The sequence below is a fragment of the Lissotriton helveticus genome, chromosome 8 (assembly GCF_964261635.1).
Source record: "Lissotriton helveticus chromosome 8, aLisHel1.1, whole genome shotgun sequence".
Classification (NCBI taxonomy): Eukaryota; Metazoa; Chordata; class Amphibia; order Caudata; family Salamandridae; genus Lissotriton; species Lissotriton helveticus.
In genome coordinates, this window is record NC_136069.1 from 253,742,624 (window position 1) to 253,760,039 (window position 17,416).

At 47.8% G+C, this 17,416-nt stretch overlaps 1 protein-coding gene across 2 annotated transcripts in view; it reads right to left on the reverse strand.

Moving 5' to 3' along the window:
- LOC144771586 (matrix metalloproteinase-20-like) overlaps positions 1–17,416 on the reverse strand; it is a 252,435-nt gene that overhangs the window by 76,413 nt on the left and 158,606 nt on the right. For both annotated transcript variants that reach the window (XM_078655972.1, XM_078655971.1), the window contains exons 5-6: positions 7,776–7,937; positions 7,293–7,404 (exon numbers count right to left, since the gene is read on the reverse strand). In XM_078655972.1, coding sequence (XP_078512098.1) covers positions 7,293–7,404; positions 7,776–7,937 — 274 coding nt within the window. The remainder of the gene's footprint in view (positions 1–7,292; positions 7,405–7,775; positions 7,938–17,416) is intronic.

Here is a 17,416-nt window from a genome sequence, read left to right on the forward strand (position 1 = left end):
TTAGCGGCTGTCCGCCGCTGGGTTGCACCACCCCGAAGAAACGGGGGCCACGAGACTCGCTATCCAAGGAGTCTCGTATGTGGAGCTGCGCGATGGATGAGGACAGGAGTGATGTTTGGGGCTCATGGTAGGGCCTTTGGAATGAGCAGTAATTTGAAAGTGCATCCATCCAGGATATATGGACTACATCTCCCACTAGCACAATGTGTGTTTTCATATAGGGATATGGTAGACGTCGTGCACTTTACTACTGGCCCCTGATGAGGAAAATAAATTTCTGAAACGCGTCGGGACTATTTCAAACACACAACTGCCCATACCAACTAACGCTTTGGGGAAGGCGCACGCAGGCTCGGGTGCTACCCGCTACTTGGACAACCCGATGGAGCGTAATACATTAGCGGTGGTCCGCCGCTGGGTTGCACCACCCCGAAGAAACGGGGACCACGAGACTCGCTATCCAAGGAGTCTTGTATGTTGAGCTGCGCGATAGATGAGGACAGGAGTGATATTTGGGGCTCATGGTAGAGCCTTTGGAACGAGCAGTAATTTGAAATTGCATCCATCCAGGATATATGGACTACATCTCCCACAAGCACAAAGTGTGTTTTCATATAGGGAGATGGTAGACGTCGTGCACTTTACTGCTGGCCCCTGATGAGGAAAATAAATTTCCGAAACGCGTCGGGCCTATTTCAAACACACAACTGCCCATACCAACTAACACTTTGGGGAAGGCGCACGCAGGCTCGGGTGCTACCCGCTACTTGGACAACCCGATGGAGCGTAATACATTAGCAGTGGTCCGCCGCTGGGTTGCACCACCCCGAAGAAACGGGGACCACGAGACTCGCTATCCAAGGAGTCTTGTATGTTGAGCTGCGCGATAGATGAGGACAGGAGTGATATTTGGGGCTCATGGTAGAGCCTTTGGAACGAGCAATAATTTGAAAGTGCATCCATCCAGGATATATGGACTACATCTCCGACAAGCACAATGTGTGTTTTCATATAGGGAGATGGTAGACGTCGTGCACTTTACTGCTGGCCCCTGATGAGGAAAACAAATTTCTGAAATGCGTCGGGCCTATTTCAAACACACAACTGCCCATAGCAACTAACGCTTTGGGAAGGCGCACGCAGGCTCGGGTGCTACCCGCTACTTGGACAACCCCATGGAGCGTAATACATTAGCGGTGGTCCGCCGCTGGGTTGCACCACCCCGAAGAAACGGGGACCACGAGACTCGATATCCAAGGAGTCTTGTATGTGGAGCTGTGCGATGGATGAGGACAGGAGTGATGTTTGGAGCTCATGGTAGAGCCTTTGGAACGAGCAGTAATTTGAAAGCGCATCCATCCAGGATATATGGACTACATCTCCCACAAGCACAATGTGTGTTTTCATATAGGGAGATAGTAGAAGCCGTGCACTTTACTGCTGGCCCCTGATGAGGAAAATAAATTTCCGAAACGCGTCGGGCCTATTTCAAACACACAACTGCCCATACCAACTAACGCTTTAGGGAAGGCGCACGCAGGCTCGGGTGCTACCCGCTACTTGGACAACCCCATGGAGCGTAATACATTAGCGGCTGTCCGCCGCTGGGTTGCACCACCCCGAAGAAACGGGGGCCACGAGACTCGCTATCCAAGGAGTCTCGTATGTGGAGCTGCGCGATGGATGAGGACAGGAGTGATGTTTGGGGCTCATGGTAGGGCCTTTGGAATGAGCAGTAATTTGAAAGTGCATCCATCCAGGATATATGGACTACATCTCCCACAAGCACAATGTGTGTTTTCATATAGGGAGATGGTAGACGTCGTGCACTTTACTGCTGGCCCCTGATGAGGAAAACAAATTTCTGAAACGCGTCGGGCCTATTTCAAACACACAACTGCCCATACCAACTAACGTTTTGGGGAAGGCGCACGCAGGCTCGGGTGCTACCCGCTACTTGGACAACCCCATGGAGCATAATACATTAGCGGTGGTCCGCCGCTGGGTTGCACCACCCCGAAGAAACGGGGGCCACGAGACTCGCTATCCAAGGAGTCTTGTATGTGGAGCTGCGCGATGGATGAGGACAGGAGTGATGTTTGGGGCTCATGGTAGAGCCTTTGGAACGTGCAGTAATTTGAAAGTGCATCCATCCAGGATATATGGACTACATCTCCCACAAGCACAATGTGTGTTTTCATATAGGGAGATGGTAGACGTCGTGCACTTTACTACTGGCCCCTGATGAGGAAAATACATTTCTGAAACGCGTCGGGACTATTTCAAACACACAACTGCCCATACCAACTAACGCTTTGGGGAAGGCGCACGCAGGCCCGGGTGCTACCTGCTACTTGGAGAACCCCATGGAGCGTAATACATTAGCGGCGGTCCGCCGCTGGGTTGCACCACCCCGAAGGAACGGGGGCCACGAGACTCGCTATCCAAGGAGTCTCGTATGTGGAGCTGCGCGATGGATGAGGACAGGAGTGATGTTTGGAGATCATGGTAGAGCCTTTGGAATGAGCAGTAATTTGAAAGCGCATCCATCCAGGATATATGGACTACATCTCCCACAAGCACAATGTGTGTTTTCATATAGGGAGATGGTAGACGTCGTGCACTTTACTACTGGCCCCTGATGAGGAAAATACATTTCTGAAACGCGTCGGGCCTATTTCAAACACACAACTGCCCATACCAACTAACGCTTTGGGGAAGGCGCACGCAGGCTCGGGTGCTACCTGCTACTTGGAGAACCCCATGGAGCGTAATACATTAGCGGCAGTCCGCCGCTGGGTTGCACCACCCCGAAGGAACGGGGGCCACGAGACTCGCTATCCAAGGAGTCTCGTATGTGGAGCTGCGCGATGGATGAGGACAGGAGTGATGTTTGGAGCTCATGGTAGAGCCTTTGGAACGAGCAGTAATTTGAAAGCGCATCCATCCAGGATATATGGACTACATCTCCCACAAGCACAATGTGTGTTTTCATATAGGGAGATAGTAGAAGCCGTGCACTTTACTGCTGGCCCCTGATGAGGAAAATAAATTTCCGAAACGCGTCAGGCCTATTTCAAACACACAACTGCCCATACCAACTAACGCTTTAGGGAAGGCGCACGCAGGCTCGGGTGCTACCCGCTACTTGGACAACCCCATGGAGCGTAATACATTAGCGGCTGTCCGCCGCTGGGTTGCACCACCCCGAAGAAACGGGGGCCACGAGACTCGCTATCCAAGGAGTCTCGTATGTGGAGCTGCGCGATGGATGAGGACAGGAGTGATGTTTGAGGCTCATGGTAGGGCCTTTGGAATGAGCAGTAATTTGAAAGTGCATCCATCCAGGATATATGGACTACATCTCCCACAAGCACAATGTGTGTTTTCATATAGGGAGATGGTAGACGTCGTGCACTTTACTGCTGGCCCCTGATGAGGAAAACAAATTTCGGAAACGCGTCGGGCCTATTTCAAACACACAACTGCCCATACCAACTAACGCTTTGGGGAAGGCGCACGCAGGCTCGGGTGCTACCCGCTACTTGGACAACCCCATGGAGCATAATACATTAGCGGTGGTCCGCCGCTGGGTTGCACCACCCCGAAGAAACGGGGGCCACGAGACTCGCTATCCAAGGAGTCTTGTATGTGGAGCTGCGCGATGGATGAGGACAGGAGTGATGTTTGGGGCTCATGGTAGAGCCTTTGGAACGTGCAGTAATTTGAAAGTGCATCCATCCAGGATATATGGACTACATCTCCCACAAGCACAATGTGTGTTTTCATATAGGGAGATGGTAGACGTCGTGCACTTTACTACTGGCCCCTGATGAGGAAAATACATTTCTGAAACGCGTCGGGCCTATTTCAAACACACAACTGCCCATACCAACTAACGCTTTGGGGAAGGCGCACGCAGGCTCGGGTGCTACCTGCTACTTGGAGAACCCCATGGAGCGTAATACATTAGCGGCGGTCCGCCGCTGGGTTGCACCACCCCGAAGGAACGGGGGCCACGAGACTCGCTATCCAAGGAGTCTCGTATGTGGAGCTGCGCGATAGATGAGGACAGGAGTGATATTTGGGGCTCATGGTAGAGCCTTTGGAACGAGCAGTAATTTGAAAGCGCATCCATCCAGGATATATGGACTACATCTCCCACAAGCACAATGTGTGTTTTCATATAGGGAGATAGTAGAAGCCGTGCACTTTACTGCTGGCCCCTGATGAGGAAAATAAATTTCCGAAACGTGTCGGGCCTATTTCAAACACACAACTGCCCATACCAACTAACGCTTTAGGGAAGGCGCACGCAGGCACGGGTGCTACCGCTACTTGGACAACCCCATGGAGCGTAATACATTAGCGGCTGTCCGCCGCTGGGTTGCACCACCCCGAAGAAACGGGGGCCACGAGACTCGCTATCCAAGGAGTCTCGTATGTGGAGCTGCGCGATGGATGAGGACAGGAGTGATGTTTGGGGCTCATGGTAGGGCCTTTGGAATGAGCAGTAATTTGAAAGTGCATCCATCCAGGATATATGGACTACATCTCCCACAAGCACAATGTGTGTTTTCATATAGGGAGATGGTAGACGTCGTGCACTTTACTACTGGCCCCTGATGAGGAAAATACATTTCTGAAACGCGTCGGGCCTATTTCAAACACACAACTGCCCATACCAACTAACGCTTTGGGGAAGGCGCGCGCAGGCTTGGGTGCTACCTGCTACTTGGAGAACCCCATGGAGCGTAATACATTAGCGGCGGTCCGCCGCTGGGTTGCACCACCCCGAAGGAACGGGGGCCACGAGACTCGCTATCCAAGGAGTCTCGTATGTGGAGCTGCGCGATGGATGAGGACAGGAGTGATGTTTGGAGATCATGGTAGAGCCTTTGGAACGAGCAGTAATTTGAAAGCGCATCCATCCAGGATATATGGACTACATCTCCCACAAGCACAATGTGTGTTTTCATATAGGGAGATGGTAGACGCAGTGCACTTTAATGCTGGCCCCTGATGAGGAAAATAAATTTCTGAAACGCGTCGGGCCTATTTCAAACACACAACTGCCCATACCAACTAACGCTTTAGGGAAGGCGCACGCAGGCTCGGGTGCTACCCGCTACTTGGACAACCCCATGGAGCGTAATACATTAGCGGCTGTCCGCCGCTGGGTTGCACCACCCCGAAGAAACGGGGGCCACGAGACTCGCTATCCAAGGAGTCTCGTATGTGGAGCTGCGCGATGGATGAGGACAGGAGTGATGTTTGGGGCTCATGGTAGATCCTTTGGAACGAGCAGTAATTTGAAAGTGCATCCATCCAGGATATATGGACTACATCTCTCACAAGCAAAATGTGTGTTTTCATATAGGGAGATGGTAGACGTCGTGCACTTTACTGCTGGCCCCTGATGAGGAAAATACATTTCCGAAACACACAACTGCCCATACCAACTAACACTTTGGGGAAGGCGCACGCAGGCTCGGGTGCTACCTGCTACTTGGATAACCCCATGGAGCGCACTACATTAGTGGCGGTCCGCCGCTGGGTTGCACCATCCCGAAGAAACAGGGGCCACGAGTTTCGCTATCCAAGGAGTCTCGTATGTGGAGCTGCGCGATAGATGAGGACAGGAGTGATATATGGGGCTCATGGTAGAGCCTTTGGAACGAGCAGTAATTTGAAAGTGCATCCATCCAGGATATATGGACTTCATCTCCGACAAGCACAATGTGTGTTTTCATATAGGGAGATGGTAGACGTCGTGCACTTTACTGCTGGCCCCTGATGAGGAAAATAAATTTCCGAAACGCGTCGGACCTATTTCAAACACACAACTGCCCATACCAACTAACACTTAGGGGAAGGCGCATACAGGCTCGGGTGCTACCCGCTACTTGGACAACCCCATGGAACGTAATACATTAGCGGTGGTCCGCCGCTGGGTTGCACCACCCCGAAGAAACGGGGGCCACGAGACTCGCTATCCAAGGAGTCTCGTATGTGGAGCTGCGCGATGGATGAGGACAGGAGTGATGTTTGGGGCTCATGGTAGAGCCTTTGGAACGTGAGTCACTTGTTCACTTGGCCACTGGATTCAAGATAGCCTGGCTGATGAGGATTATGAATCCGAAACTGGTCCCAGGATGCTTGTTTCCGGTCCAGGGAAGACATGGCTTGGCAGTTCGGGCTGGACTGTTCCCATAAGGCACAGGGTCAGACTGATTTGCATATAGCCATGTCTGAACTGGGGTGGCTGAGTGAACTAAAGAATGGTGATGGATTAAACCCAGATCAGTTGACTGGGGGTGAGTGTTTGATTTGTTCAAACGCTCCGTCCATCATCCCCTTTTGTATCGCTTTGTTCGCCCTAAGTGTGGCAGGGTATACTCAGACGTGAGTCCCTTGTTCACTTGGCCACTGGATTCAAGATAGCCTGGCTGATGAGGATTATGAATCCGAAACCGGTCCCAGGATGCTTGTTTCCGGTCCAGGGAAGACATGGCTTGGCAGTTCGGGCTGGACTGTTCCCATAAGGCACAGGGTCAGACTGATTTGCATATAGCCATGTCTGAACTGGGGTGGCTGAGTGAACTAAAGAATGGTGATGGATTAAACCCAGATCAGTTGACTGGGGGTGAGTGTTTGATTTGTTCAAACGCTCCGTCCATCATCCCCTTTTGTATCGGGCAGATTTACTATGCCAACTACACGCTAATAAACATTGGGGAAAGTGCATACTTCGAGTGGTGATTTAATTCTCTAACTCCAGTCTATCGGACATTGGAGAAAACACATACATTGAGGGGGGACACATACTATTCTAACTCCAGCCATTCTAACAAAAATTAGGGAAAGTGCATGAATTGAGAGGGTTATATTTATTAATTTATTTATTATTTATATATAAGTTTGTGGGCACTTCATAAACCATCTTCATAATTCATAAAGCCATTAATGTTTTGACTGTGGTAGAATATATACATTCATCAACATTTTTCCAGACTTGTTGATGTTGCCAGACAAAGTGATAAGCCTTTATAGCATTTTCCAAACATTGTTATGAAGGTATCAATATTGCAGCACAAAAAGCTATGTACAGGAAATACAGCTGTGTCATGCTTTCAGCGGAGCAAAAACACAAGCTTTTACCACATGGTAATCACGAAAAACATAAGAATTGCTAAATGTATGAAATTTAGAAAAATCATAGACGTTTCTAGGTTACAAGCTCACTTTAAAATAATTAAATACACTAATGCACTGTATAGGTGATACCTTACCCATCTTTGATTAAAAGAAGGCCGGGTCCAAAAGTGGTTACTGCATCAAGTGATAAAGTAGGATTACATTTTTCAGGAACAGTTACCATGGTCGCTTTTCCAGAACGAGAACCTTAAATAAACACAATTTTTAATATTTACTACAGATTGAAATAGCATGTGCCTAGTAAACAGCAAATGAATTTACGTTCATCTATATCATAAATGCCTTTACACAAAAAATTGATAGCATTTATTTGTAAATTTTTTTTAAATAAATGTGAACTGGATAATGGAGCAATTAGATTAATACTTTTGATTAGAAGGAAGTTGAATGTTTATTGCCACTTTTTGAGTTACTCTTTACCACCCATGCATGTTTAGTAGAACTTACATTTCCTGAATCAGTTCTCTAAAGATCCCAACCTCAATAGAACAAATGCATTCTTAGTTCAATATGTTGCATGACTCTTTCTAATATACTCAAAGTGTTGTTTTACTTACCGTAGAGAGTCTGAATCCCCATGACATCATCAAGTGAAAGGTGATATGTGCTGGGTTCAAAATATTTATACTTTGGAAACATCAGAGCATTTGGGTCCTTTGAATGTCCTAGTCCAAGTGCATGACCCAATTCATGAGCAACTACATTAAACAAATCATACCCTGCAAAGGTAATATGATAGGTTAATTACATTTTTAAAATAATTTTGGATTGGTTTTCGTGAAGAAGCGATACATTGAATGTGCCCCCATTCTAATATATATTAGGTATTATTGCTGATTACTGCAGACTGACTAACACAGGGATCCTACTCAACCTAATAGACAAAACAATCACTTTTGTATGCGATACTGTCCTCAGGGCACAAAGAATGCCATAAATACTATCACACAAGCCCGGGTTTATCTTGACCCTCATGAGCTTTCAAATATCTCCCATCACCTATCTCCTATCTCCCCTACATGGTCAATGTCCTGGAATTAATTATTGCACTACTACCGTGGGCACAAATAGACCAGCACCACATGACGCAGGGCTACTATTTGGGTTTTCTGCCCAGAGTGCAGTACTGAAACAGCAAATTCAACAATGCCTCCCAAATCACAGATAATAGTATTTCTTACTGGATTGTTCCCTTGAGCTTCGCAGAGGGGCTCAAAGCTGCCGATGACTGGCTATCCACACACTACTGTCCTTTAGAATCTACATTTATTCTGCAGTGTAGAATAATTTTCCTGCTTTCTCCCAAAGACAGAAATGATCAAGCAGATGGTGATGTCCAAGTTGGAACTACGCTCTGTTACTTGAGACATCCCTTGGTGCTCCAGCCTTTAATTAATTGTTTTTATTTCACCTTAGACACAAAACTCATGGGGTGTTGCTTCTTGACAATCAGGAGACTGGCATCAATGAGCATGAAGTTGACACAACAGTAACCTCAAGTTGGTACAAAGTATTTTCCTCTTTATGACCTAGCATCAGAATCACAGGTTCAATCTAAGTCACTGACATGTTTTCACCTCCATCAATCATGCAATGCATTCATTTTCTACTCTTATACAATGACTTCTAACTGTTCTTTTTTTTGGCCATGTTAACAGTAAGTCAAAAATAGCCTGGTGTCAACTGAGATTCATTTTAAAAAAGAAACTCTTCAATGATGCTCCTAATTTCTGCTCCGCCATCCATACTCTGCTGTTTTCCTACATAGGTAGGGGCACGCTCTGCTCCTAAGCCTACAAATAACCACCATGCTGTCAATAGAAAAACCTTGCTCTATGCAGCTGCGTGCCTGATCAAGCATAATATAGCTTATCCATATTTCTTTTAAGCCACGGGAAAGAAATTGGCCCACATCCCAGCAAGCATCCAAATCAAGACAGAGGGGTCTATTAGGATGGAGGTCAGAAAATCACTTTGACCGCCATGGTAGCGGGAAAGCACCGCCCACTAGGACAGCAGCATAACCACCAGTCCAATTAGTATGCTCAGCAGTCGAAATCCGACCGCAGCGGTCGGATTGCAGCATTTAACATTGCGGCGGTTGCTGCTACCAGCAGCACCGCTGTGATGTACAAAAAAGCATGTCCTGCATATCCCTGCACTGCGTGGCAGGCACTGCACAGTGCCTGCCACCTGGTACAGGGACATGTAGAGGGGTGCCTTTCCATGGCGGTTCCACCGCCGCTGAAAGGCTGGCTACCCCCGGCATCATAATCATGCCGGCGGAGCCTGGCCCTTCACCGGCCCCATTTTAGCAGTCCATCTCCGCCCGCCAGGCAAGCGTCCGGACTCCTACCGGCGGAATATTGATTATTATTTACAGTTTTGTTTCATGAGCTGATTCTCAAGTCTGTTTTTGCATCCTCAAGCCGCATCTTGAGTCTGTTTATGTGGGATTTCATGTTCTGGATTGCTTGTTAGGGCCATAATTGTTGTAGGCAGATGGAGACTCAACCGATCGGTGCAGGACGTGGGGCTCTCTTCAAATGGAAATAAATTCTTCTTTGAACTCACGATTTTGCTGTGCTTCCTTCTTTACAGTGGTGCAATGCCCTATTTTGTGAGGGCTAAACTTGTAATAGGTGCTAATTATCATACCGGTTACATTTTGAACCCCATTTAACCTAATTGAAAAATAACAATCATTGGTTGACCAGGCCCTAGGTATGATATCAGGAAAACTGTGATGGAGCGGAGGTCAGACACATCAAGTGGGTAAACCTGGGTGAAGGTTTCACCTTCAGACTTAGGGGCACATGTACAAGGACTTAACGCCGTCATAACGTACATTTTTTGACTTTATGGCAGCTTTTTTTTATTACTGTATTTACAACTTGCCACTAACTGCAGTTAGCAGCACATTTCTGGCAAAAACGCGAATTTTTAAGATCACCACTTCTGTTAGCAGGACTTAACGAAAATGGCGTGCATGGAAGGCGTTCCCGAGCAAAAACTGCTGCTCACCCCACTTCGCGATATTTACAAGGAATACCTTGTATGGTGCAAAATCAAAAAAAACTGCCTCTAACTCCAGTAAGAGCAGTTTTTGAATACCAGAAAATATCTGGTGTTAAAAATGGTGCAAAGACTTGGGGCCTCATTTCAGAAAGTGTTGGTGCTGGATAGGGCTGCTAGAAACATTGCTGTGCTGTCCTGCGACAAAACTACAGGGCAGGAATGCGCACCATCAATAAGATAGGGTGCATTCCTGGGCCTCATTCATTAAGTGTTGCTTTGCTGCGACAAAACAGCTTTGCAACACTTTTCACTACCTCCTTCTTGCAACACCATGGATGTGCTGTATTCACTGTACGGTGCTCCATGTCACAATTAATGACAGATACGTCTGGAATCCTATCGTATCTGTCAGCACAAAAGTCACGCATTGCTGCAGTTGTGTCACAAGCATGACACACCTCCAGCAATGCATGGTGCCAACCTATCCCTGTGGCACTGCGTCACCCTTATGCCTGCCATGCCTTCTCTTGGCTGCTCGGGGTGTTTTGTGCGGGTGAATTTGTAGCCGTTGTGGATGGTGATGGCGATGTCCAGTCCAGGGCAGAGGTTGGTCCAGGTTTCCATAAAGAAGGCGATGTCTGAAGAGGTGGCCTCAAATAGGTCCCAGATTTCTGCTGTGTGTTTATGGAGGGATTGCACGTTGAGGAGGATGCAGTTGAGCTGGTTGAATGCGCTATTGGTCAGCTGGGTGGCAGATGGCGCTGGTGTGCTGATGTGGCAGAAGGTGCATTTGCAGTTTTGAGAGATGCAGGGTGCAAGAGAATTCTACAGTGTTGCTTAATGGCAGGCGGTGTGGTGTCCAGGGTTGATGGCGAGGAGGGGCCGATGAATGCAGACGGGCTTGCCTTTGGCGCACCAGTGGTACGCAGCTGCCATTATGTAGTGTTGTGGGGCAGACTGGATAGCTGGGGGGGTGGGAAACACGGCAAAGGACACTGGAGGGGCGGGGATGTGAGGAGGAGCGGGGGTTGTAAATATAATTTTTGAAAATTCTTACCTCAAGGCCGGTTCCTGCATCTTCTGTACTCCTACTCTCCTGAGTTTGCTTCCAGGAACAGGAAGGCAGCCAGGCTCCCTCCCCTAAGCCAATCACAACACTGCAATGCGGCGTTGTGATTGTTCTTAAGCGCTGTGACAAGGTGTTCAGCCAGGGCTGGAGGGCTGGGCATGTTCTCCATGCAGGCTGTGATGCAGCCTGCATTGTGAACAGGGATGTGCGCATGACTGATTTGGGTGGCCTGAGAGGGCTGACCAAACAGTCATTGCACACTTTAGTGGGCATACCACTCTGCCTCACTGCTCTGTAAGTAGAGCAGCCCCTCCCACCCTCCTGCAAAGGAAACATAGCATGAGCACATCAGAAAGTTATCATCATGTTATGTTTCCTCTTCTTGTAGTGCTTGAAAGCAGTGGGGCGACGTTCTTCCGCCATAGCGGATGAGCTGCCACTGGGAGTGCGTCACCCACAGGTGCTAGGCCCGGTTCCAACTCGACCCCTGGGCCTCCTCCGCTACGCGTACCACATTATCCTCACCTGGACATTGAAACTGTGGCACAATCCGCTGCACTCCCTCCAAATCTGTGACTCAGCCAGAAGGAGCCACAGCCAAGCAGGCTTTCACAAGCTAAGGTACAGCAGTCACAGCCATGTCTGCTGGGGGGCCTCCCAATGCAGGTGATGTAACAGGGCCCTCCTAGGTGTGAAGTTGCAGCGCTCCTGCCTCACAAGTTCGGCACAGCTCAGGGGCCTCACCCTACACAGCTTCCGACCAGCGCAACATTCTCCGGCCTGTGATGCAGAGAGGTGCATTGGTAATCTCCATGCACCCCGGTGTAGTGGTGATGCGTGGTATGCGATGAAGCCCTCACAAAGTTAGTGTGCAGGAGAGCCTCTACCATTCACATCTCCAAGGGGCACCAGGCAGTCTTCTCACACCGGTCAGCAACGTGTCTCCATGCAACCTGGCAGACTTCACCACCTGGTAAGGGCGATTGCCGATGCCTCAATATCTACCACCATGGCCCAGCAAATCCACAGCACCTCCACATCCCACTCCGGGGCCCAAACACAGGCCCAGTGAGACCTCTGGGCCCAGGGAATGTCTGCGCTTTCAAGGTCTTGAATGCCATGGTGTTGAAAGGAGTGCGCAATGATAATGATGCATCACTGGTTTAGCCCAGTAATGTGCCTCTTTTCATGAATGTGGCCCTGCATTTCCTCTTCCCCTGGGATTCTGGCTGGTCGTCCTGGCTATTGGGGGGCTTGGAGAGGTTATTGATCTGTGCTGCACTGAATATGTGACATTACAACGCATGCCATTACATCGCATGCCGTTGCAGCGCCAAACTTTACCCCAACTTGTCAGGGGACTGCTGGAAGTTGGAATAGATTCATTTTATATTCCAACTCCAGTGTGTGCAACAGTAGGGAAGGTGTAGGAGTTCAATCCAACACCTTCTACCCACTGATGCACATCTTTTTCATTGAAACGGCATGCGATGTAATGGCATGCGTTGTAATGGTTGCGTTGTAAAGGCTCTTTCCCGCTGCACTTGACCCTGGCTGCTCCATTCTGCATTCTATTGGTTTTGTTTCCTATTTTTCATTGGAGGTGGACTTATAGGCTATTTTTGCCTATTGAGTACAAAAAAAGTCACGTGAGTTTTTTGCCGGCAAATTGGCATTTTGTCAGTTTTCGCCCCCTAACACCAGAATTTGTATTGCCTTCACGCTAGTGTTAGCGGCAGTTTTCACCATGGCTACCTGAAACTTTCACCATGTAGCGATTGTTTTTGGTGATAGGCCACGTTAAGAAATCTGCCGCTAGCTAATGCCAGGTAGCGGCAGTTCTTGTACACATCCCCCTTAGTCTTGATAGGAACAGCAAAATCCTTCAGGGGTTATCTCCAAAGGTGAGGGTAGTGAGGATCCCTCAAAGTCAGATAAGCAATTTCTGAGCGATCACTGAAGCTGTTGTTTTTGCACCAACATTTAAGAGTGGGCTGGATTTAAGAGCTAAGTAGCTGGGATGGAATTGCTGCCTCACTCTATTCCAAAGTGTTTAACTTAGGACTTAGTAATCTTTTGCTGTTTCAATTAACTTCAGTCGGACATGAAGGAAAGCTGTAACCAGGCATGGCTTCAAGAGGCCAGATACTTTTACCACGAAGCTTGGCTGAAGCCCTTTTCAGCACAGCAAAATGTTCTGAGTGGGACAAACCAGGTTTACTTTCCTGCTTTAGGTGCATTCTCCCTGAGATGGTCCTGGTTCACCGCAAGGGGAAAAAATGACCAAGCTCCAACTGCTGGAAAAGTTCTTTCGGGTCAGTTCTGCAGCCTCCTGGTACTCAAGGCAAGTTTCTAGGCACTAGCTCTCTTCCCAGCCAGGGCTTTCGCAGGGTCAGTTCTCTCTGGTAAGCTGAATCTTCTAGTAGCAAAAAGACCTCATTTTCGTGTCCCTAGAGCAGCCAAACAGAAGGCCAACCACTTGAGTCTTGGAGAGCAATCACAACCCATGGATGCCAGCAGGAGTCCTTGAAACCTCTTCCTCCAGCATGAGCCAGCAAGATTGTTGAGGAGGTGGTAGTGGGCAGTGAGGTGCCACGCTTATTCTGTGCACGAGCCAGTGATTGGAGAATTTTCCCTACCCAATCTTGTCTACTTTCTTGCCGTGCGTCCACCTCCTTTTGCAGAACTTCCCACAGCCCTCTGTTCAATATTGCTGAACGCTTTTTACCTTTTGAATGTAGAGGCAGACCCAACAATTTTCCGATTTATATAAGATCTCCAATCCTCTGGCATGGTCAAAATCGGCAAGTCTAAGGACAACGCATGAAGGCTGTCCTTCGCTCTGTCAGCTGTCCTGTACCTCTAGAGACAGCTAATTGCAGACAACACCCCATCTTTTCTAGCCAAGCCCATTGTCCCCTGGCAGGCAGAATTATCAACTTCAGCCAGGAATGTGTATTGACCCATTGAGGAGAAAGACAGAATCAAGAAGCAACATCGGAAGAGAAAGAGGGAGAGTAAAGACAGGAGGAGTCTAACAAAAAATGTATGGGAGAGACAAATGCATGGAAATAAAGACGTGTGAAATAAACAGGAGGGTATAATGAAGGGTAGAGCAGCTAATGGATACATGCTAAAGTGGAAGCACAGACAGGGAGAGAATTTGAAGAGGCTGGAAATGGAAGCACATGTGGGAGGAATCAGCTTGTAATACTAGAAATAAAGAAATTATGTATTTGATTTTTGGAATAGCAAAAACCTGTCACCTTTCAGCTACCTCAGAGAGAGTAGGGGCACCAATGTTAAAGCATCACATAATGAAATCGTAATTCAGAATCTGTGATCAGAAGTAGCAGACAGGGTAGACTAAACATCACAGATTCGAGTTCCTGGTAGAGCAGACAGAAGTTCCATCCTACAAAGGTCTGTAGATTGGTCATCTTAGATTAGATGGTGCTGCCATTTTGTTATGTGTTGAAAAGCAATTTATAAAAAATAGTAAAGTCCACTATCAGATATCACTCATAAAATGTAGCCATAGTGCACTGCCCGGTACCCTCTCAGATACTCCTATACATGCTGCATGTTTTCGTAGCTGGATTTATTATCTAAATCTGCCTTTGCAATGGATTCTCCTGGGAGTTCTGATTCTGCTTCTGAATATCCATCTATTTAATTAGTAAATGTATAGATGTTGTGTTGTGCTGGAGAAGGGATGATTTGGGAATTTAAGGTGGTCATACCCTTATTAGAAAATATGACTTGAAGACTTAAACCTCAATTTAAAAAAAATCATTAAAATAAGTAGAAATCTAGTGGTGGCATGTTCCCTAAAATAAGTAGGCCATGCTAGCCTTTAAAGGAGCCTTTTCTATGTTGTGACACAACTGGTGCCTTGGGTTCATCTACCCACTGCTTTCCTTGAAAGCTCAGAGTGCACCTTGGTTCAAGGCACAGGTTTGTTTTCATAATGGTGAGTGTTCTGCAGGTGATGCATATGAATCCATGACTACCTCCGCTGAAAATGGCCACTCCAATAGCAGAAATCACATGAGACTTTGCCGGTAGGCATCTTGTTTTTCCCATCTATATATCGAGAATGCTCACCATGATAGCAGCTGCATTGTGTTGCAGGGCAGATTATTGCTTTATAGGGGTACAGGGTGGGAAGTAATTTAGGGGCCCGTTAGAATGGCAGGCGGATCGCTCCCTGCCTAGTGGGGGCGATCTGCCCACCATCCTGGCGTGAATGACCCCCCCCACATTAGGATGGCTGGGGGGTGCACGGCGGACAGGAAGACTGTCTGTCACGTTTCCGCTGGTCAAATGGTCGACCGGGCGGAAAACTGCCACAATATGGTTGCGGTGTCTGCGAGACACCACCATCCATATTAGCATGCAGGCGCTCTCTCGCCTTTCCATGGCGGCGCTGCCGCCATGGAACAGCTCGCGATCTTTGCCATGTTGTGCCGGGCAATGCCGTGCACAGTCCATGTACACTGCGAGTGGGTCTGAAGCCAACAGATCCACCAGCAATGTAAATGGGCCAGGATGCGCTCTCCAGTGGGGTGGACGCATCCTAATGCACTTCTAAAAAAGAAAAAAACAACAAAAAAAACGGCATCGCGCTGGAGTCCCCTGCCTCTACCACCAACACTATGTAATTGCGCCCTGTGGGCATTTTAAGATGAGGACTTTTTTCCCCTACAATCCTGAGGGTGCCTGGGGGCTAACTAGCCCACCAGGTACCTCCAGTTATCGCCACAGGGCTAAGTTGCAGAGAGGTGGTCTGAGGCCATCCCCCTTTTTACACCTCTCTTCAACGCAGCTCTGTGGCACTTACTGGAGGTATCTAATGGGCTAGTTGGACCCTAGGGACCCTCAGGATTCAAGGGGAGTCAATCTCCCAAATTAAAACGGCCACAGAGTGTGTTTGCACAGTGGTGAAGGGAGGGGACGGGGCCTGAGGTGATGTGTGTAAACACGCCCTGTGTCACGTTTTAAGTTGGGGAATTAAGTCCTCCTTAATCTTGAGAGTACATGAGTCCAACTAGTTCACCATGTACCTCAAGTAAGCACCAGAGAGTTGCGTTGCAGAGAGGTGGTCCGAGGCCATGCCCCATTTTACACCTCTCTGTAATGCAACTCTGTGGCACTTACTGGACATGCCTGGTGGGTTAGCTGGCCTCCAGGGACCCTCAAGATTCAAGGGGACTTTATCCTCCAAATTAAAACACCCACAGGTCGTGTTTGCACACATGTCATCTGAGGCACCCCCATCCCTTCACCAGTGTGAAAATGCGCCCTGTGTCGCGTTTTAAGAGGTAGTTTTAATCCCCCTGCCCTACTATAGACTAGGGGCTTACAGAGGAGGTCATGCTAATAACAGGGGTAGCCCAACGCATAGTGTTCCCTAGTGTATGTAGGTGTTTTAACTGTATTTTAAGTGTCTTTTAGCATAGCATTGGCTCTAGGACTGGTTAGTCAGAGTCAGTTACCACCAGTACCCATCTGAAAAAGCTGAGGTTACAGGATGATTTTGCAACAAGGCCTCTTTCTGCTCCTCTGTTTGTTCTTTCTGCATGTCTTCCTTCTTCCTCTACTTTTCTTCATCTTTCAGGACTTCTGTTGCTTCTTTCTGCATTTCTTTTTGTTCTTTCTGTGTGTTTTTTCTTCTTTCATTACAAGTCCTACCTCTGTAGGCATAGTTAGAAACTAGCATTTAAAAAAGCTTTGAAATTCACTTAAAAAACCAAAGGTTTCAGTCACGTTAAAGTTAGGAATTAGCATTTAAAAATCCTTAGAAATTCACAGAAAAAACATAGGTTTCAGGGGCGTTATAGTCAGCTGGACATTTCACTCATACAAAACCATTGAAATTCCCCAGTAATAGTTAGTTCAGCTAACTACAACTTGCGCGCTCGCAATGCACTGCTGATGACGTCACATATTACATCACTCATGACATGGTCAGTGACATCACTCATGACATCTCAATTGACATCAACCTTGTGATAGAGCGGCAGACTTCTTCTCACCCTAATATAACCTTTGATACACATATTCAACAATAGAAACTAAAGTTTCCAAAAAAATGGACATACCAATACC